The 21,647-nt window shown below is 36.6% G+C and overlaps 3 protein-coding genes across 8 annotated transcripts in view; 1 reads left to right on the top strand and 2 right to left on the bottom strand.

Annotated features, from left to right (window-relative positions):
* Positions 1-12,155: 12,155 nt before the first annotated feature.
* LOC108968392 (integrin-linked protein kinase homolog pat-4) lies at positions 12,156-16,522 on the bottom strand. Its single transcript, XM_018932419.1, has 6 exons — positions 16,263-16,522; positions 15,602-15,767; positions 15,138-15,539; positions 14,934-15,077; positions 13,365-13,532; positions 12,156-13,275 (listed from the first exon to the last, which is right to left on the bottom strand). The coding sequence occupies exons 1-6, from the start codon at positions 16,349-16,351 to the stop codon at positions 12,898-12,900; spliced, it is 1,347 nt and encodes a 448-aa protein (XP_018787964.1). The 5' UTR covers positions 16,352-16,522; the 3' UTR covers positions 12,156-12,897.
* A 312-nt stretch (positions 16,523-16,834) lies between these two features.
* On the top strand, positions 16,835-17,960 carry LOC108968393 (multifunctional methyltransferase subunit TRM112-like protein). Its single transcript, XM_018932420.1, has 3 exons — positions 16,835-17,000; positions 17,120-17,221; positions 17,289-17,960. Exons 1-3 carry the CDS (start codon positions 16,923-16,925, stop codon positions 17,481-17,483), a joined length of 375 nt encoding a protein of 124 aa, XP_018787965.1. The 5' UTR covers positions 16,835-16,922; the 3' UTR covers positions 17,484-17,960.
* LOC108968391 overlaps positions 17,932-21,647 on the bottom strand; it is a 16,391-nt gene continuing 12,675 nt past the window's right edge. For 4 of the 6 annotated variants that reach the window (XM_018932415.1, XM_018932412.1, XM_018932417.1 and 1 more), the window contains 5 exons: positions 21,221-21,477; positions 20,877-21,147; positions 19,480-20,181; positions 18,678-18,812; positions 17,932-18,616 (listed from right to left, as the gene is read on the bottom strand). In XM_018932415.1, coding sequence (XP_018787960.1) covers positions 18,385-18,616; positions 18,678-18,812; positions 19,480-20,181; positions 20,877-21,147; positions 21,221-21,477 — 1,597 coding nt within the window. In that variant the 3' untranslated portion in view covers positions 17,932-18,384. The remainder of the gene's footprint in view (positions 18,617-18,677; positions 18,813-19,479; positions 20,182-20,876; positions 21,148-21,220; positions 21,478-21,647) is intronic. The other 2 variants (XM_018932413.1, XM_018932418.1) reach the window with 2 other exon arrangements.

Here is a 21,647-nt window from a genome sequence, read left to right as displayed (position 1 = left end):
AAGCGTTAGATAAACAAAACTATTATACTCTGTAGCAAAATGTTGGCAGGCTATAAAAGCTGCTAAGACTAAGAACATAGTGGAGCGTAGAGTAATAGCGAGCCTATAAGTGACGAAACCGAAACCGCAATCTACTATCACGACGGTTTTCAAGCACTGTTTCTTCCATTTTTTTTTTTTTTTTGGTGAGGTAAGTAGATGGACGAGGCGAGTTTTCGATGACTTCATGTCCTTCACCGACTGCCTTGTGTCACTCAAATACTTTTGTCCAGCTTCAGCGAATACATACAGACCAGATGTAATAATAATAATATAAACTAAGTGGCCAAAAGAGTTTTATAATACAACAAAAGCAATAATGGGTTAATCGCCGAGCCAAGAGAATAAGAATAAACTATTGTGATCAAAAGCAGCTTGCCAGAGTGTCCCAGAAGCAATTAAATTTAAAAAATCAATTTTATGCCTCGTAAATTAAACTGGCGCTTGCTCATAAATMTATATACATATTATGTTCTGTACATATGTACGTAAATGCCATTATGTAACACATAATTTTCTTTACACAACGCCTCGCTGAAATTCACTTTTGCGATGCTCGCGATAAAAACTGCGAAAAATTGCCCATAAATCGCAGTAAAATCAATTCAAAATATATGCTATATGCATTAGTATATATACAAACAAATGAAGAAGAGTCATAAATTGTGTGCTTTATGGGTTTTTTTCTAGCGCTGGCACAAACGCAGGCAACCGGCCTAGTTTCATAGACTCAAAACCGCACAGCAGCATCCCGAGGCAATAGAATGACACAGAAGTGTTGTCGCAGTCGAAGAAAGGAGCACACAAATTTCTGTATATACGTATTTATTCATATATGCATGTACATAAATATGCCGTTAAAAAAAACCATGCTGAGCATATTTGTAATGGAMAAAATGGTATCTGAATAAGTGCTCTGAAAATTATGATACCATATTTGGTACGATAATTGGTAGTTTTACGAAATCCATTTTAGAGACTGGAAATATATTTTTGACTTCAAAAATTTGTCAACTTTTACAATATAACTTGAAATATCTTCTGTTTGAAGAAAAAGGCGTATAGTTTCAGGAGATAATAAAATATATTTATAAGTCATACCGTCGACTAAGAGGAAGATCAACCTATGATATCCTGCTGTTTCGAAAATAAATATACATACATAATAAATTTGTAGTATAAAATCACACAAACAAAACTCGACGAAATTTTAACTTTTCCATGATTCCATCTACATATATGTATCTACATCCGTCACTTTCTACCTCCCTTCACTTTTCTATCTCACTCACTGCTTCTATCTATATCTAAAACCGTCTCTGGCTATCTCTACTTACTTATTTATCTCTTTCTCTCTCTATATATATATCCTCATCTCTTTCTCATGTACATAACAGCTGTTAACTGTTTTCTTAAAGAAACCTTTCATTATATTAATCGCCGTTCTTTTCCGAGTTTTCTGAGTGTAATCCCAATTTCTCTGCTCTCAGAAGCTTAGCATGTTCCTGTGCTATAATAGTCATATTTTTCTTCTTTCCAGCAATCCAAACTTAACACTCTCCTTTCTGCCAATTTAATTGATTAAATAAAAAGTCTATAAATTTGAAAGTTTCAGAGGAAATGAAAAAAAGCTACCCAATGGACAATCTCGAACCCTTCACAAAAGAATGGAATGGTTTTCGCTTTTACTTCGTTGGACTAAAAATTTCAGAAACTGTGAAAATGATAAAGCTTATTGTGAGATAACGACGAATTTTACCAAGAAGAACACTGSTAGGCAATATTATGTGCTTAAATTTTCAAAGTATGTTATTTTAATTCACTTACATTTTAACTCACCTCTGCAGGTGAGGTACTTCGTGCAAAGCATTTTTTGACAGATCTCGATGARCCGTGTCAATCTGTCAAGTTATTATTATTCTGTTATTCGGCGTTTCACCAGGGAAAATTATTTACAAATCGTTCAACTTTATTATGAAAATTTACGTTCTGTAAAGAATGTGCTCTACGCTCAACTTATGGTCAACATAATCGACCTACTGAGCGTACTACAAGGTGCGTTCCAAAGTAAACAGGACTTAAAAAAAAAAAATACAGAGCAAATGGTTTTTTCGGCAAAACCAATTTATTTTATTCAAAATAGCCTCCTTCAGCTTCAGTACAGCTTTTTGCACGGTGCTAAAACATGTCGAAAGAGTGTTTTAGCTCGTTGGCCGGTGCAAGCCTTTTGAATAACCTCTACGTCTGCATAACGCTTTCCTGTCCTGGGCAAATGCATTTTGCCAAAAACGAAGAAGTCGCACGGTGCCATATCAGGTGAATACGGGGAGTGTTTAATGGTTAAAATGTGATTTTTGGTCAAATAATCGGTTACAAGCGTCGAATCGACTGTTGGATTCTAAGCAATTTTTGGTCGTCAGTCAATTTKTGCGGAACAAACCGTGCACATACCTGTCGTAAGCGTGAAAGTTCGGTCAAAATGCGATAAATCGATGTTTTCGAGATATTCAATTCCATTTCCATGAATTTCAATGATGATTTCGGCTGCTTTTTGATGAATTCAYGCACAGTTTCGATRGAATTWYCGGTGATCRCGGATTTYGATTGGCYCACATGTTGATCGTCATTTATGTCCTCACGACCACTTTGAAAACGTTGAAACCACTCGTGCACTCTGCTACGGGATAGGCAATCGTCGCCGTAAACTTGTTTCATCAATTGAAACGTTTCAGTAAAAGTTTTACCAATTTCAAAACCAAATTTAATATTGGCTCTTTGTTCAAAGCTCACTTTCGCACCGATAACACAAGCATACTGACAATGAAATGTCATTCTGTTGTTGTTCTTTTAATGGTTATCTAGTCCCTGTTAAGATGGTAAGGATTRTTTAAGTTGTCGTCGMCGTCATATAAGGGGAGGCCCAAGAAGACGTGTTTCGACGGGGTCGGATCCAWGGGAAAAGGGTATCAAATGAATGGGGTTGACGGTTCATCCAAAGAGGTGCCTAGTGTCATGCKAAGACTCATTGCACGCAGGACAAGTAGGAGTTTAACCTGCTACAAGAATCTGCGCGCAAGGGTYAACCTTCTCCAGCGACATCGCTTCACTCTATGAGCTCTTGAAAAGTTCCAAGAAGATACAACGCTTTAGAGACAAATTCAGCCATGAGGCTTATTTCTGGACCAATGGTTATSTAAACAAGCAAAATTGCTGCATTTAGGACGAAGAACAACCTGAAGAGATTTAATAACTGGCATTTCATCCAGAAAAAAAAAACGGCTTGATGTTGTTGATGAGCTGGTTGAATTAACGTTTCATACCTCTTCACTAGTGATTTCGCTGAGAACGTAACCGTCAATGGCGACCCTTATCGCGCCAAGATAACCGACTATTTGATACCTGAAATTGAAGCTCGGGATATCGGTGACATATGGTTTCAAGACGGCGCCACTTCTCACGTATCGTTTCAATCAATGGATTTATTAAGACACTTCGGTGATCAGATAACTTCCCGTTTTTTGTCGGTCGATTGGCAGCCAAGATCGTGTGACATCACACCGTTAGTTTTTTTTCTTGTATGGATATGTAAAGTCTTAAGTCTATGCGGACAATCCCGCTTCGATTCAGGCTTTGGAACAAAACATTAAGCGTGTCATTCCAGTTACCAGTCGAAATGCTCGAACAAGTCATCGAAGAGTGGACTGAACGAATGTATCATCTGACACGTAGCCGTTGCCAACATGGAAAAGAGAAAACTAAAAGACAATTAATGTGCTTTAGAACTATAATGAACATTCCCCATTAAAATTGAAGTTTCGGTGTTTTTCCTTTAATAATGTAGGGAAACTCGAAATGGAGCACCCTCTATATCGGTATACATATATCTAAATATAGGCTCTCCGACGCTTTCTTCTATATGTTATAAGCTAAATATACCCTGTGTAGGGTATAAAAATACCATATACTTGTTTTTGTTAAGAGTATATATTTTGATAAACAAGTATTCTTTTGTCACATGCCTATCATGGGATCATCAAAATTTCAAACAAATATTTAAGGTAGTATATCTAAGTATTTCACGGGGTTTTTTGTTTTAGAATAAAAAATACAAATTTCAGAAAATCATTTAAATTTACCTGTTAGTGTCAGTGACGCTTAAACTAGATTTGGTTGGAAACTCCATGTGTCGCCGGCCCTCGATGGGGCTGGCCTAGATAATGAAAAACACTAAAATACATTTAAGCTGTTGCCGGGTGCACGGAGCGAGATTTGAATAAAAAAAAAAACAACTTTACGGATTTAAGTATTATTTTTTATGATTTTTAGAAAGTCGATATTTTTAATTTCTCAATGTTTTGAGTGGAGCATATATTTTCTCACAAGCGATTTTCATATATATTGATGATATATTCAACTTCTAATTGTTTTGCTTCACTAAATTTTTCCTTTTCTTGGAGATTTTGGAGAAAGATGGCTCCATATAAATATGTTATTGTGGTTTTACAGTCGCTAAGTATATTTACAAACACTGTTGTATTGAATTAAAATGATTTTTGAATTTTTTAAAGTGATTTATTGCTTTTCGTTTACACAAAGTACAAATATTTCTCGCAAATTGTTTGCATTTATTGCACTTTTAATGCTTTTTAAAACACATTGGCAACAACAACTATTTTCAAACGCACTTTTTCCAAGACTGTAACGGAGTGTGTGTGCTACTCTTAGTATTTTCAGTATTTACACTTATATTTTCCAATATTTTCACATTTATTCACGCGAAATAATTTTAATCCATTTTCACTTAGCTTCATTTGCTGGGTACGTGCAGTTGTTAAAGCACTTTTCGCCACTATTTTCACTTGTATATTTTGATTTCAATTGCTTTCTAATGGATTTTCCACCAAATCGACCGACTGCTCCCCGCCCACAAACGCTTTGCGGCACTAGYGAATATGCATCTACAGTCAGCCACTGCAAAGCGCTGCATTTGTTTGCGAGTGTAACGGTACGTACTTGTGTTTTGCCAGTAGTACGTGAGTATGTATGCGTGTGTGCGTGTATTTTGGGCTTGTGAAAACCCGGTCGGTCGGTTGCTTAGCTGATCGGCTTTTAGTCGCCGTTTTGTTTTTAGTTACTTGGCTGCATGCCGCCAGAGCTTTTTCTGCATTCGAGCAGGCATTCCGGCRCACAGGCACCGAGGCTGTTGTGCCGAGTGCGCGATGAGCCTACCGGCGGTGGTCGCTGGTGCTGGTGTTGGTGTTGTTTGTTTTGTGCAGCTTATGCCCGCCCGCCTGCCTGCCTGTCAGCCTGTCAGCCTGTCTCACTGCTCTGCGCTAATAATGTTAAATAGTGCATTTGTTGTTGTTGTTAAGGAATAAATAGCAGCTTTTGGATTTATGCAGAATTTGCAGTGCTTTATTGCTGTTGTTGTTGCAAATTTTTAATGCAATTCATTTTCATATGCGGCACTTAGTATTCGAAGTGCTGGCTTTTGTTGCACAAATCAATAAATTCTATTCACACACACACATACATTTGAAAATTCTACCGTTATTGTAATAATTTCACTAATATTCACTACAAATAAATTTTGCCTACTTTCGGTAATTCACTACTTAACCARCGACGACTTAATCCGCTTTGGTTGATGCGGCATGCTCACCACCACGCGTTAGAAACTTCACAACCGCTATTTTCCAAACATGCGAAAAATGCAGTGAAATTCATCTTGAAAGCCCTCAGCTTCGGCACCGTTAAAGTCAGCAAAAAATAACAACAAAAACGGTGTGTGTTTTATTGACCACAATGCGGATGTGTCGCCAACTAAAACTGGAATAGCCACTGCCCGTACCTTCGTGCGCCTCAGCACACATGCCCGCTCTCTCTCTCTCTCTCCATCCCTGTTTGTGAAAGTGTGTGTGTGTGCCTCTCTCTCGCACACTCGCTCGCTCCTGCACTGCACCGCCCCGCCACTGTGTTGCAGCGCACTCGAATAGTGGACCATTAAACTTTAAGCTACCGTATCGAAGAGTCAGCAAGTGGCAGCGGCAGGCACGTTTCRGCCGTTAGTCCATCAGCAATTGCAAATGTACGCCTCGTTAGCTTTCAAATATAGCCGAAGTTGTTGGTTATAGCAACAAAAAGGATAACAGCGGTCACATGTGCGCGCTGCACAACAACTGCAACAACAACAGCAGCGAGCAGCAGCGAGCAATGCACCGTTAGCAGGACAAAGAACACCGAAGCACCGTTGCAAAACATAAACAGAGCGGCGTATATGAAAACACAGCGCAAACGAGCGAGTGCTGGTGAGAGTAAGTGCGTTATAATAGAGACTAATAGTAAGTAAGTGAGAGAGTGCTGCGTATAAAAAAATAGTAATTGTTGTGTACTGACTTTGTAAATTTAAGTATTCGCCTGGTAATTTTTTACAACTTTTTTGTAAAACCCAAGTCCACCAGGAAATTTATTAAAAGTAATCATTAATTTAATAATCAAAAAAGCATTCATATGTATGTTGATTTTCATTTTCTATGTGAGTTCTGAATTATGCGCGGGGCGTATGAGTAACTTTTGTAAAATGGTTTTGTATGTTCTGGAGATCACTCATACGCCTAGTTGGACATGGTGAAGATATGGTAAAATTTAAGCCAAACAGAAAACTATGTTAWGTAAGAAGCCTTGCTAGGCTAAAAAATGCAATTTTTGAGAATTAAAAACAAAAAATTATCTCTAGAAGATTTGTTCGTAAAATGATCCACGGTCAGAAATTAAAAAAACGACGGAGTTATATGTTATATTTGGCACTTTTATTGTTATTATTGTAACTATTTACTAGTTAGGTAGGAGGGATTTATGTCTGACGACGCATCAAGGCTAAACCTATTCTAAAACAGCATGGATTAAGCACCATCTGTTCTTGAAGAAGTTTATCAACCCAAAATTTTTTGGTGCAATCTCTGAGATGCCGTCAAGAAATCTTCGACTGATGCTTTCGATTATTTTCMTATACCAAGCCATGCATTCGCATAGAAAATRATAWATYTTATCTTCTTCTTCTACCTCTTGAAAGCTTCTACAATGTATGGTTTCCAGTGTAATGGCATATCTGCCAATTAGAYAGTGGTCTGAKWGCACTCTTAYTAKAGTTCTTACTATGTCATTATTATATTATATTCGGTAGTCGAAAAATTATTTTCGTATTTTGTCAATAGGTGTTTTGCTACCAATCACTATGTGTCATAACATATAGTATTGGAAAGGTRAGATTCWTTTAACCAAAGAAAAAAATTAAATTCGGAGAACTTGAAAAAATTTACAGCTGTTAAAAAATGTGTGAAAATAATGAAGAAATTCGCTATATTTAGAAAAATTTGTATAAAAAAAGGAAGAATGTCACGCAAGGCACCAATGAAATTTGTGAAGTTTACGGAGACGATGTAGTATCAGTTCGTGTAGCACAATAATGGTTCGCTTGCTTCCGTTCTGGAAATTTCGATGTGAACGATGCATCTCGCTCTGGACGACCTGTTGTTAGCCATTAGCAGCCATGACATCGCTAAAAAACTTAACATTCATCATCAAACGGTTTTATACCACTTAGAAAAGGCGGGCTACAAAAAGAAGCTCGATGTTTGGCTACCATATGAATTGTCTGTGAAAAATTTAATGGACCGAATTAATATCTGTAATGCTTTGCTGAAACAAAATGAAATCGCACCATTTCTGAAGCGAATGGTAGCAGGAGATGAATAGTGGATCAAATACGACAATAATGAGAAAAAGATAAAGATCATGGACCATGCGTGGTGAAGCTCAACAAATGGTCGCAAAGCCAGGATTCGTTTATGCTGAGCGTTTGGTAGGWTTGGAAAGGAATCATCCAATAAGATCTGCTCGAACGATTGATTCTACATTTTACTGTCAACAATTGAAGAGATTGAATCAAGAAATCGAAAAAACGGTCAAAACTGATCAACAGAAAGGGCTTCGTCTTCCATTAGGACAACGCAAAACCAAACACATYTTTGATGACTCGTCAAAAACTGCGAGAGCTTGATTAGGAAGTTTTTATGCATCCACCATATAGCCCTGACCTTGCACCATCAGACTACCATGTGTTTCGGTCAATTGCAAAACTCCCCTAATAGAGTAARGTTAGCTTCAAGAGRAGCCTGTGAAAASMARAAAARTTTTACACTGATGGAATAATGTCTCTAGCGGAAAAACGTTTTTTTCATTAAAGTTCATTATAAATATAAAAAAATAAGTTGAAGTTAGTTTACAAATACGCAAAAACTTTTTCGACTACCCAATGTATATAAATATATGAATATATGAAAATATTTGAATGGCACATAGTACTCAATAAAAGCAATGAAGTCATCGAGAACTTGCTTGATGCGAAACGTCCATCTATCCCCGTTAATGACGATAACGTATAAAAGTAAACAAAGTGTACTTGGAAATGATCCTTTTTGGCATTCAAAATATAGCAGAGGATCTCAATGTGAGAATCTAATATTTCTTATGGATAGACTCAACAAATTTTGGAAAATGATTTGGATATAAAMCATGTCAAAGTTAGAGCTCTACAATCTCTTGTAAGAACTACGTACAGTAGAGGACGTAAAAGGAATGCTTGAAAACTTTGTTGAGAACCCTACATTCATCAACGCATCATTACTGCTGATGGGACGGTTTAATCTGGTAGATGGCGCTCCGAGAAATTAGTTGAAGYCACTGACGGTTACCCGGGTCGAGGCTTATAACAAATGTATGGAAAATTGGGTTAACCGTTGGCATACTGGTATATACGGTACTATGACGGTACGTGAAAAAGTTGAAACAGTCCGGCTTAATTTTGATCAAGTTGCATGCTATATAGGAATGGCTGTTGAATATACTTAAGTAGATTTTCCATGTCCARATCTTAAAAGCAATCAATATTATCGCAAATTAAAATATTCAGTCCGGGTCAATTTTGATCAAGTTGTACGCTAACTCGGAATGACTGATAAATATCCCCAGGCCGACTTTCCATATCAAAATCTTAGAAGCGGTCAATATTACCGCAAATTAAAAATTCAGTCCGGGTCAATTTTGATCAAGCTACCGATTAATATTCTCAGGTAACTTTTCCATGTCCAAATCATAAAAGCAATCAATATTATCGCAAATTAAAATATTCAGTCCGGGTCAATTTTGATCAAGTTGTATGTTACCCTGACGAATATCCTCAGCTAGATTTTCCATGTCTAAATCTCAGAAGCCAAACCAATATTTCCGCAAATTAAAATTTTTATTTGTTTTCTGTATACTACTTAATTCTTAAGTAATTATCTGCGCTGACTTCCAATCACCATAAGCCATTTTSCTCAAATGTCAACAATCGCATTCCCACATTTTGCCTTACTGATTCATTCATTATGAGCCTTTTTCAAAGCTTTCGACAAGCACTTACAAAAGCTAACAACACAAACCCATACAAGTAAACAAACATACACACACTATAACAGGCAAAATCGCTGGGTTCTCACACTTCTCAGGATACGAGCRCAWGACGGAACACTAGCCGCTGCAATAAAAAGTGAATCTGCTCCCAATAGCTCTTCCTTTTCAAATTATTTGCTTGTGCTTGTTGTTGCTGCCAGCGCTGATGTTAAGTAGGTCAGGGCCGTTGTGCTCATTGCAGCGTCTTTCACACTCACTCGCGCATACACATTTTGAACCGAGTATGGTCTGCACTTCCGGCAACAACAGCTGAGCGCTCAGGCTCGTGTTTCGAGTGTGGGATTTCGTTGGAGCTTTTTGAAGCTCATTCGCCGCTACCGCACAGTCGACGCTCTCTCTCATATATAAGTAAGGTTTTGACAGTAAATCATCAGAAATGCATTTCTGCAAACATTTGCAGACAAGCTACAAATGTGGAGTAGCGCGGTGGCGAAGCCRATAGGAAAGCACGTGACCGGCAAAGTATTTCAACGGTTTTTGTTGCTATTGTGCGAAGSCATTGCTTCTTATATCCGCTGAATAATGCTTTTAGAACAATGACATTTAGGAATGTCCAAATTTATTAACAGGCATGAGGAGGAGAATTGTATGGCGACGCATGGCACAAATATGTTATGGAAGCTTTGGATAAGTTTCAGAAAATTTAAGRAATTCACTTTGACGTTAGAAATAAACTTTTTCATAAATTTTTGAGGSATTCCCACAGTTGAAATCTCAATCCACAACTCAGAAAGTGATAACCAAACTTGGAATTTCATCTGCTCCGATCAGTTCTTCGATTTAGGCTAGGCGGAAGCAGTATAGGCATAGTTGAGAGTTGTAGTCGTTCACTTTCTCCAGGTCGAACAATATTAATAAATATTTTTCATCACCAATTTGATCTAATACTGTCATAGTCTGAACAGAAGCCGAGAAATACTTAAGCCCACCGAAAAAAGTAAAGAATGTTAACGAAAACTGCTGATTAAACACTGAAACCGTTCGCAGGAGTCGGGGTTACGAAATCGAAACGGACTCACATCAGCATTCCCCTAAATTATTTCGGTATGTTTTTTGCTGCTAAAAGAGCAACATCAAACGTGGACGATAAAAATTTAGAAACTTAATAACGTAAAAATTTGGTGAGCCAGAAATAAGTACCAAACCCACAGAGGATCCAAAGGCAACGAAAAAGAATTTGCTGAATAAGAAGAAGAGTTGGCACGTCCCGTTTAGATGAAGGTCGAGTCTACTTCACCGGAACGAACCTGGATTTGTGTCCTTTCAACTTCACACTTACTAAAAATGGTATTGAGGACCGTTCCCACGGCAGTCCGGTCTACGTAAACGGAACGGAACCGGACAGCATGGTATTGACAGATTGTCTTTACYGTTACCGCTGTAAAAGGTAAGATCGCTGTAGGGTAGGAGGAAAAAAGCCGGGTTTGAAAAGCTTGGTTTCAGTCCTTTTAGAGATGACCACACCTTCCCTTTTGAATACCATAAAACCAAAGGAACCTGACACATTCACCCAACGAGCTTTTAAGTAAGTTTGAAGGACGCTATTTGAATGTGTAGAATTGCACTGCAACCTCTGTCATATGGTGAACTAAARACCAGGGAACTAGCTAGGGTTTGGACTMTTGGAGAAGGGGTAGTAGATAAGGCGATTATAATAGAGTAATTACCATCATAAAACAATAGAGGACTTAACCTATTAAGTGGCCCCAATAAAAATTGAGCTAGAGTTTTTCAATCCCCGTTAGGTAAGGATTATATAAGTTGTCGTCGACGTCATCTAAAGGTGCTATTTCGACGGGGTCGGACCAAAGGGACACCCCCTTGTCAGATGAATGGGGTTAGCGGGGCTTGCAAAGAGGTGGCCAGTGTCATGCGGAGACTCATTGCACGCAAGACGTATGTTGGATATGTTGTGGTTTATTCTGGAAAAGTAAGAGTTTAACCTGTTACAGTATCCAGGGCGAAGCTGCGCGCTCTCGTTTCTCGCGGCAACTCGAGCTCTTTGCCTGCAACGGGTGGTTATTTGAACGCCAAGAACGCCAAGAACGCTATTCACTGGAAGGGAGTCGGTGAAGGTGTTGATAGCTCCACGGTGAATGGCAATCAGAGCTTGTCGGAAGTTAGTTTCGTTCGAAGTCCGGTCACCGTATTGTTCGATGTCGTCGACGTAATTGAGTAAATACCTCTTGATGTTCCTAGGAGGCGTTGGGTGACTTACTCCCGCTAGATAAGATATCTTCACGAAATTTGGTATGTATTATTGACCAAAGATAGGCCAACGGACCGCTATAGCATATAGTTGGCATACGAACTGACAGACTAAACTCAAGCAAAACAACTTTTGACATTTTGTATGTTCTAAAAAAATGCATAACTTACTAATAGACCATATTAGAGAAAGTTTAACGAGTTCTATTTTTTTAATGTGAMTTGGTGACACCGCACCCTAATGAGTAATGCACAATGAAAAAACACTTATCTTTAAGTTTTATTTAAAAAAAAAATACTACATTAAATTTTATTTGTTATTTTGGCTATTACATAATATTTAAAATATAATGTACGAGTATAAAATATGTATATAAAAATATCAAAAAATATAACAGCAATAACAAAAAATTTATTTTTTATTATCGAAATTAGTATAAAAACGATAAAAACATAAATCAGTGGGTGTTGAAAGTAGTTAAAATTAACGAAATACAACTGTGGTGGCATTAATACGTAATACAGTTAGAGCACCGACAAAACAGCTAAAAGTTAAATTGGCTTCTTAGAATAGCAGAGATTAGTAAACAATTACGTAAAAAATATATTAAATAAATTAATTGTTATGCGACATTGGGTGGGTAGTAGTAGTTGTTGTTGTTGTTGTTGTAGAATTTGACATTTTACAGTTGCCACAAWGAATAATTGACTTAAACACACAACGTGCAACATTTAGAATCGAAAAAGGCTGGTTCAAATATAGTTTGTATAAATGTAAATTACGCATAAAATTGTTTTTATAAATTACTAAATATACTTTGTGCAATTATTTTCTTTATACGCGTTTGATTTGAGTTAAATATTTGCGTTAATAAAAAATTCTGACGATTTTAGGCACTTTTGTGGTTTGGCAAAGGCGATCGCATGCCGCGCAGTTATGCAATAGACACGGACCTGCGCTGCTTGCAGTAAATGGTAATTTCGTATTTCTTAAATGAGTTGGCATTTTCGTTGTGGCTTGGCTTAAATACAACACACATTTATATTTTTGCATTAGTTTTAAGCGAAAACGTGCTAGAAACGCGCTGCACAAGCTCCTACAAAGGCAACTGTGATAATCCCCTGCTCTCATGCGCTTTAGCGTTTCATCTTATCCAAAATCGGTATGACCATATCGAATTTCGGTCGCTTGCCGGCATCCTCATTCATGCAGATCGTGATCAGTTTCGACATGTGCGACGACGTGCCCGGCGGTATTTTCACGCGCAAACCCTCCAAGGCGATCTTCATGCCACACTCCATTGGCGACCATTCGGCAAACGGYACCTCGCGCGTTGTCAGCTCCCATAGGATGATGGCGAAGCTCCACATGTCGCACGCCTCCCAATTGCGTTCGCCCGGTTTRCGTTGCAGCGCCTCCGGTGACATCCAGGCCGGTTGGTAAATGCGTCCCTTCTCTTGGAAGGAGAATTTCGCATCGCCCATATTGATGCGCGCTGTCAAATCGTCATCGATCTGTGGTAATAATTTATATTACAATAAATTTTGTGTAATTAGTTATTGTCGAAAATTTATATATGTACATATATATGAATTATACTTACCATGACGTGATGACTGTTCAAGTTGTACGTGGGTATGATGCGTTCTAGTGAGTGTAGATACGCCATACCACGTGCTATGTCCAAGGCGCAACGCACTGCTTGCGCCGTATCCACGACAATACCAGTGGCACGGTGCAGCAAATTAAAGAGTGAACCACGCGTCATAAACTATACAAATGTTTTTSGAGACAATTTCAATAAAATAAATGCGTAATGTAATGTTTACTTCAAAAAATGCATGTTTAAACGGGATGCGGGAGTGCATATGAGATTTTGATTTGAGGTTATATCCACTTCTGAAATTTAAAAATCACTATTTTACCCAAGATACGACTCAGGCTTAACACATAGTTTGTAACAACTAGAATTAAACGTCGGAGAACTTTTAAAATATATAGACATATAAATAATCAGCGCGACGTCTTTCTGCATAATTGCGAGCAGATCGTTCAGTTTTTGAGATATCAATCTGAAATTTTGCACATCTCCTTTTCTGCTCAAGAAACTGATTAATTGACGGAACCCCCGTTATTGGAACACTATAAGATATAACTGGCATACAAACAGATCCATCAGAAGCAACCTCTTGTGTGGAAAATTTTTTTATTTGGCCAGATATCTTCATAAAATTTGGCACAGATTACTTTCCAAGACAATGAGACAATCTCCGAATATTTTTTTCCTATCGGCCCATTATAACATATAGCTGTCATATAGACTGATCCAGCGAAAGCAAGTACTTGTATGGAAAACTTTTTTATTTGACGAAATTTGGCACGAATAATTGCTTAAGGCAACGGTACAAACTCCGAATAAATTATTGAAATCAGAGAACTATGGCATATAGCTGTCATACAAACTGATCGATAAAAATCAAGTCCTTGTATGAAAAAAATTTTTATTTGACGAGATATCTTCACAAAATTTGGCACTGATTATTACCCAAAACAAGGCTACAAACTGCGAAGAAACCTTTTAGATCGGATTACTATAACGTATAGCTGMCATACAAACTGATCGATGAAAATACAGTAATTACGAGATATCATCACGTAATTTTACATGCGTTACATTATTATCTAACGCAAGGATATAATATCCGAGAAAATTGTTTAAATCGGATTACTATAGCATATAGATGTCATACAAATTGAACAATCAAAATGAAGTTTTTGTATGGAACATTTTTATTTTTCAAGGTTACTTTTGTTTTGGTAGAACAGAAATAAACATTTTTTTATTTATCAATTTAATAAAATATCTCTTCACAAAAAAAAATCACAATTCGAACTTGTAAGTGGATATAACCCTTAAATAAAGATGATCAAATCGCAGCAGGAAATAAGCGAAATTATTGTTAATTACGTCAGAAAAGAGATGCAGATGAGTGGGGAGATGGGTAAAACGGTTAGTTGGTTGTAAAAAGAAACGAATAATATGATAGACAAAAATACTCAGTATGTATGATATAAAGATGAAAAACCAAGCATTTCAAAAAAAAAAAAACCAAAAAAAAACCAAAAAAAAAACCAAAAAAAAACAAAACAATCTCAAAACTCTTGTACTCACCTGACTAATTGTAATTAGATTTGGTGGCTGATTACATGCGCCAATTATTGGCAAGATATTCGGATGTGAGAAAATACGCAGCTTTGGAAACTCCTCGTTGAAATCACGCGATATACGCGCCGTACAGTGACGCACCGCTAAAATCTGTAAATAAAAACAAACTWCAGTTGTCAAAACAAACTGCAATATCAAACACCCACGCACCTTTGCTATAACATCGTTCTTCTGCCAACGGCCACGCCATGTCTCACCCGACGGCGTAGTAGCGATTTTTGTATGCAAATCCAATTCGCCCAAATTAATACCCTTAAAGCGTGAGAGTGTGGCATCGCGTGAACGTGTTTTCGTACCCAACCAACTTTGTTCTTTAAAGCTTATTTTCTTGATGTCATGACCATTTCGTTCGGCTAAATCATGCAGACGCTTTGACAAACCAGCTTTGGCCTTATCTAAGGGTGTATCGTTATCTTTGTTGGCAATTGAAACGAGCGCACCAGCATTGACTAGATCCTCACAGATCATATCGTAACCCCAAAAGCAAGCATAATGTAACGGCGTGTTGCCGTGTTCATTTACCGCGTTGACATCAGAGCGCTCACGAATTAACTATAAAGGAGAAAAAATAAATGATAAAAGTATAAGTTGAATACAAAGATTTATTGACTCACTAATTGCACAATGTCGCGATGTCCATGTGCAGCCGCAAGATGTAGAGGAATATCATCGCCCATATTAGTGGCATTAACGCGAGCGCCACGCTGTATCAGGGTTTCCACCAATTTCGTATGGCCCTCTTTGGCACACCAATGTAGGGGGCTGAAGCCGTGATCATCACTAGGAAAAATAATATTTAAATTTCAATTTTGAGAAATAAATAAATAAGTAAAATAATAGTATAAAAAACATCATTCACAAGAGAATAGATGTAATGATCTAAAACGACCTGCACAAATTATAAATTAATGGACCACAGTATGTCATGCACTTATATCCACATTAGCCATTGACTAAATATGTCTGGTTTTTTGTTTTTGGAACGGCACATTCACATATATTTTGAATCATATGCACAAGTGGCATACTACATATGCAAATATGTTTTTATATCGAACGAGATTTGCGTATGGAGTTGTTGTTGTTGTTCTTATTTATGTAGTGGGGGCATTTGGTATGCAAATGTTTACACAATTTTTCAAAGCAATCAAGTCAAATCATCATGACGTCACTCAGCACTTTATACACTCACTTCTATTGAATGTTGCCAAAACGCGTTGGAGCATAAAGTCATAATGGAGGCAATTACACAATTTAATTTAATTGTTTTCTTACCCTAAATTCATATCATTGCCTGTATCTTCAAGCCACAGGCGTACTTGTATAGAGTTTCCCTCACGGCACCAATGAAATATATCCTCCATATTTGTACTCTTTTCAACGCAAATTAAGTAATTTTTATACGTGTACGTAATTCAGCGGCACATTAACAAATATTTTACACAGAAATCGCACTAAATAACACTTTTGTGACAAATTTCTAAATTAATTCAACAGATTGGTTTCCAAAAGAACTTCAAGAATTTATTTAGGAATGAAATGTCAAATTCCAATAGGAGCTGTGATGTCATAAATGGCTTGCGTGCTTGCTAACGAAAAGTGTTGTACAAATGTTTCTTATTGAAAAATATGAAAGAGAAGTTAAAATAAAAAAAAAGTACAATTAAACACAAAAATGTGTTCACGAATGACAAACGTATAAAACCTAAATAACTGAATTATATAAAAAGTGGTAGATAAGTGCAAAATGTTATTGCAATAATTGTATCAAAATAATTAGCTGAGCTATGTTTAGTGAGCATTCTGTTTTATGCACAGAAAAGATAATTTTGTAAGATCCGGCAGTATTGTAAGGGCATTTGTTTAAGAACGTGGTAAAAAGGTGTAGTTTATATCTTTAATAATTTTGTAGTGTTTTTGAAATAACAAAAAAATATGAGGCTCAGCACTTATAACTTCTTGACATCTAAAGCCATAAAAGGTGTAAAAGTTGGTTTTCCACTTAAATTAACTGTAAGTAAAACTGTTTGTGCTACTCCCGGCCCATAACACTTGGTCCTACTTTCGAAAGAAGCTTTGCAACTATTTGAAACCATTTTACCGCAAGTAATATAAAACTAATGTACTTACAGATAGCTAAGCAAGACGTTGTGGAAGCAGAGTTCAATCCAACCTTTATAGAGCGGCTACTGCCTAGACTTGACTGGTCAGGTATTCGCTTGGCCGCTGAAGTGGTATGATTTTGTTTTTGTAAAACAAATAATTTCAACCGACTAAAATATTATATATATTTTGTTGCAGGCTGGGCTCAATGAAGATATTCCTGCCGAGCTACCCGCAAATGTCGCTGAAAATGAGGAGTTATTAAAAAAACTACACCATTTGTTGTTAGAGATTGATGTCCTTGAAGGGCAACTGGAGTGTCCTGAAACGGGTCGTGTTTTTCGAATAACCGAYGGCATACCGAATATGTTGCTGAACGAGGATGAGGTTTAAGACGTGCTACTACTTTTTATCCTGTACATATTTAGTTATTTTTAATACTTATTTCTAAATCAAAACATCTATGGTTTGTTATTAATTTTCATAGTGACAAAATTAATTAAAATTAATTGACACAAATAGACTCAATTCTAAAATCATAAAATGTTACTGGTTTACAATTGATGTTTTTGACATGGAAGGAGTTTTAAGTGAATGTGATGAAGTGGGTAGAGTGAAGTTTGAAATTCTAGCCAAAATATTCAGCGCTCCTCATATAGTAGCGAGTAAAACATACATTGAACATTACCGAAATTGATTCGGATTGAAAATAAGTAAAACGCCATTCCAACGACAGTCGGGTCTAGGTAACCGGAATGGAATTTTTATCCTGCCAAATACTGACAACGCGAAATAAATTCTGCCGCTACAACAACAACAAAATAAGAAAACATCAAAGCAGTTTAGCTCCTTATTAAAAATACAGCTTTATTCGAAAAAATATACGTATTTTGAATTATGTTCTGTATAAGTACGCACTAACGGTTCCAAGAGCTACAAGTTTTGATAAACTTACGACACAACACTGATTACATGTATTTGTGCACATGTGTTACTAATATCAATTATTTGTATTTTTTCTTGGAATTTTCAATATATTCTTCCGAAAAAATTATTGTAGAGATTTTTGAAAATGAGATTATAATGGAAAACTTAGTAGACAGTGTAATTACTAAGTAAATGGACGAATATGTGTAAACGCCCGTTCTACTACCCAAAAAAGTTGAAAATATTAATTGAAGTAAGAATAGACAAAGCGTTTAACTACATTTGGCACGTAATCACACTCAAAAACAGTACATATAAAAATGTAATATCAGCATTTTGTATAAATATAAATTTTGCACACACTTTATTAATTACATTTAATGTTTGTCGTTTTCGTATTGCCAGCTGCAGCGAGTTGAGCATAAATGCTACCTTTAGCCAAACCCTTTTGGGCACCCTTGCAAAGTTCCGGATTGCGGCCAATGGCTGTATAGCTGCGCTCACTTAATTTACCGGCGTCTGGACCCTGTGCCAATTGTTTTTGATTGTTCCCTTGCGGCATATCGGGATTGGCGCCATTCCAGGTYACATAGTCGGCGCTAAATAATTAAGGGGGAACTATTATTGCAACAAAGAAAGCAATTACAAAATTTARCTTACAGCAGCAAACTCTCATCGGCACCTTTAGCCAAATCTGCACTGTGTCCACTTGTCGTTATACGCCCTATAATGGACTTAAAATCTTGGCGCTGCTTATAAATACTTGCCCCATCAGTGGAATCTTGTTGTGCGGCGCTGTTTTTGTTGGTGTTAGGAATAAGAAAAGTGATGAGTTTAAAATTTATATAAAAATTGGAGAAAAAATAATGGAACACAAGCACACATACAGAGAAATACGTTTAAATGCTAAACAAGTAGATGAGTGGAGTCTGAAGGATTAAAAAAAGCATGCCCACAAATTATATGTGCATATGTACATATTTATATACAAAAAGTAAGGAAACTAGTTCAGCTTAATTTTTAGTAATCGATGCAAAGCAAAATATTAAAGACCGAAATAAGCAAAAACAAATTTTTGTACAGAAATTTGATAATCCACTTACGGAAATAAAAGGGTTTGGCATTTTAGGAAAATTTACTCGATTTTTGAACATAAGTAAGTATAAAATTAAATAAACAATTCAAAGTATTTTTCTTATTCTCTAAAGTTTTCGTACTTTCAGTTCTGATTCATACATAAGATTGAAATTCATATAAAAATTAGAAGATGTTAATAGTTTAATAGAACTACTGAGAAACAACCATTTACCAAGTCCACGATGCAAAGAAAAGTAAAAATCTATTTTTACAAGTAATCAAAAATAATTCCATAGCTCCTAAAGAGCAAGTAAAAGATTTAACAAAAAAAAAGTAGAAAAAGTAAAAGTTCCAACAAGCATTTCACAGTTAAAGTTCATCGTACTTTAGCGGTTCGGTCTTTTCGCGCAAGCGTGTCAATTTCAATTTGTCCAAAATAGAAGCCGAAGTGTTGGCAGCTTTATTGGAATTTGTGCCATGCAGATATCCCTGGATGCCAGAGGCATATGTATTGCAACGAGCCAGCATGCTTCTTGTAGTCAGTTTCTCATACTCATTGGCGACTAGATTCGAAGTTGATGTAGCTGAAGATGGCAATTCGGATGATATGTGAAGTTCTTTTAGAGCTTTGGACGGTGATATAGAGGTTGATGATGGCGTAGCTGATGGATTAATGATTGTGGATGATTTGGGTAAGGAGTCTACGACATCACCAGCTGCTATTACCACTGCCGGCGCCATCGTTTCCTTTTCGTCGCGTTCAATGCAAGTGGGTGAATTTGAAAGTATAATTTGTGTAGTAGCTGTAGTGGGCGTGGTTAGATTTATGGAGGGAAATGCTACCTTTTTGCTACCAATATTTCTTGTGGCGTTTATTTTTGTGGAGGATTTTAAAGCGCTGCATGCTGCTGAAGATTGTGGCAGCGATGATGATAAAAATGCTGATGATGAAAATGTTGGTGATGGTAATGATGTTGATGTTAATGATGTGGGCGCATATGTGTTATGATTCGTTGAAACACTTTGATAGCTTTTGCGGTCATCGTTGTAGCTATTTAACGGTGTTTTGACAACAACAGTGATGATACTGCTTAGTTCATTTAAAGTGTTGAGGGAGGGAAAAACAATTTTTGGGGATTATTAGCACAAATTAAATGCATATTGTTTGAAAAAAAGAAATAAGAAAGCGAAAAATCGTAGTAGGTTAAGTAGAATGACACATTCTTTGCGATTACGATATTTTGGAAAGTGAAAAAATTAAAAATTTTTGTGGTATTACTGTTTTCCACACAAAATTGATATAATTTTTGGTTGGATTGCAAATTTTTTTACTTTCCAAAATTAAAAACATTTAATGATGTAACTTTGATGTTCAAAAATATTGTTTTTCATATTTGTATTATAATTAAGGAAAATAATACAATACATTCGTAAATAAACATGAGCGAATAGTTATGCAATTTTGAGTAATAGATAGCCTCATAGCATTATCATAGAAAGTAGACCAGCAAATAAGTACGATTTTGGCATCTATAATAAATTTGAACATTTTCGAATCCCATTATATAATATTGATAGGCAATTTTCAAAGCATTTACAGTTAATTATAAAAATCCAATTGTATATTATAGAAATGCAACAAAACATACACCAGGAGGTTATTGGTGAAACATGAGAGGTCACAAGGATTAACACTTTTTCGCACTCCGAAATTGGTCCATTACAAAAAAGTAGTCAAAAACAAAAATCACCAAACACTTTGTAACACACAACTAAACTCACCTATCATCAGCGGCGGCAGCACCACCAGGGCCATGCATACTATCCGCTGCACCCAAAATCACTTCGGCATCAGGCCCACTGGCTGATTGCATTACTGCATCGGTCGCAGCAGCTGCTGTAGCGGCATTTTTCTTTGCATGCAACTCGTCTTCTTCTTGCACAATATAGAGAATTTGTATGGCACGATCCTCAGCATAGTTGACCGACTCCAGCGCCATGAGTATAATGCGTTCCGCCAACTGTGGAAACTTCTCCATCATATGCGCTTGTACTGAAATAAAAAAATGAAATAAATTGTTTTAGCGATTTAATTAACAAACAATTTTTTTTTTTTTTATTTTTACTTGTTGTTTTTTCCTCCGCTGTGTAAATCTTTGGTTGCAACGTTATAGTTGTCCCCTCGGCAGCTCTTTTGGCAGCTGCGGCTGCGTGTGCAGCTTCATGATCGGAGCGATGCGATATTTTTGGTGGTATAAAGTCACGTTTTGTATAGCCCATCGAGATGAGTTTCTCAGAAGCTGTTTGTACATTATTGTCCGAGCTGGCAAGTATGTCAAGTAGTACCATCTCGTCTGCTTTGGGGAAAATGGTTTTCAAATATCTGTGGGAATTGCGTAAATATTATTGTTGTTGGTATATTWTGAGCGTTTAGAATAGATTGCAAAACATATGGAAATTAGTTGCGATAGTAATGCAAAAAAATCATATTAAATTTTTAATGATTCAAAAATTGAATAATATTAAATTTATTATTCAATAGTAATTAATTAT

Source organism: Bactrocera latifrons, unplaced genomic scaffold (assembly GCF_001853355.1).
Source record: "Bactrocera latifrons isolate USDA-ARS-PBARC rearing strain unplaced genomic scaffold, ASM185335v1 scaffold_213, whole genome shotgun sequence".
NCBI lineage: Eukaryota > Metazoa > Arthropoda > Insecta > Diptera > Tephritidae > Bactrocera > Bactrocera latifrons.
This window is presented reverse-complemented; position numbering and strand designations above follow the sequence as displayed.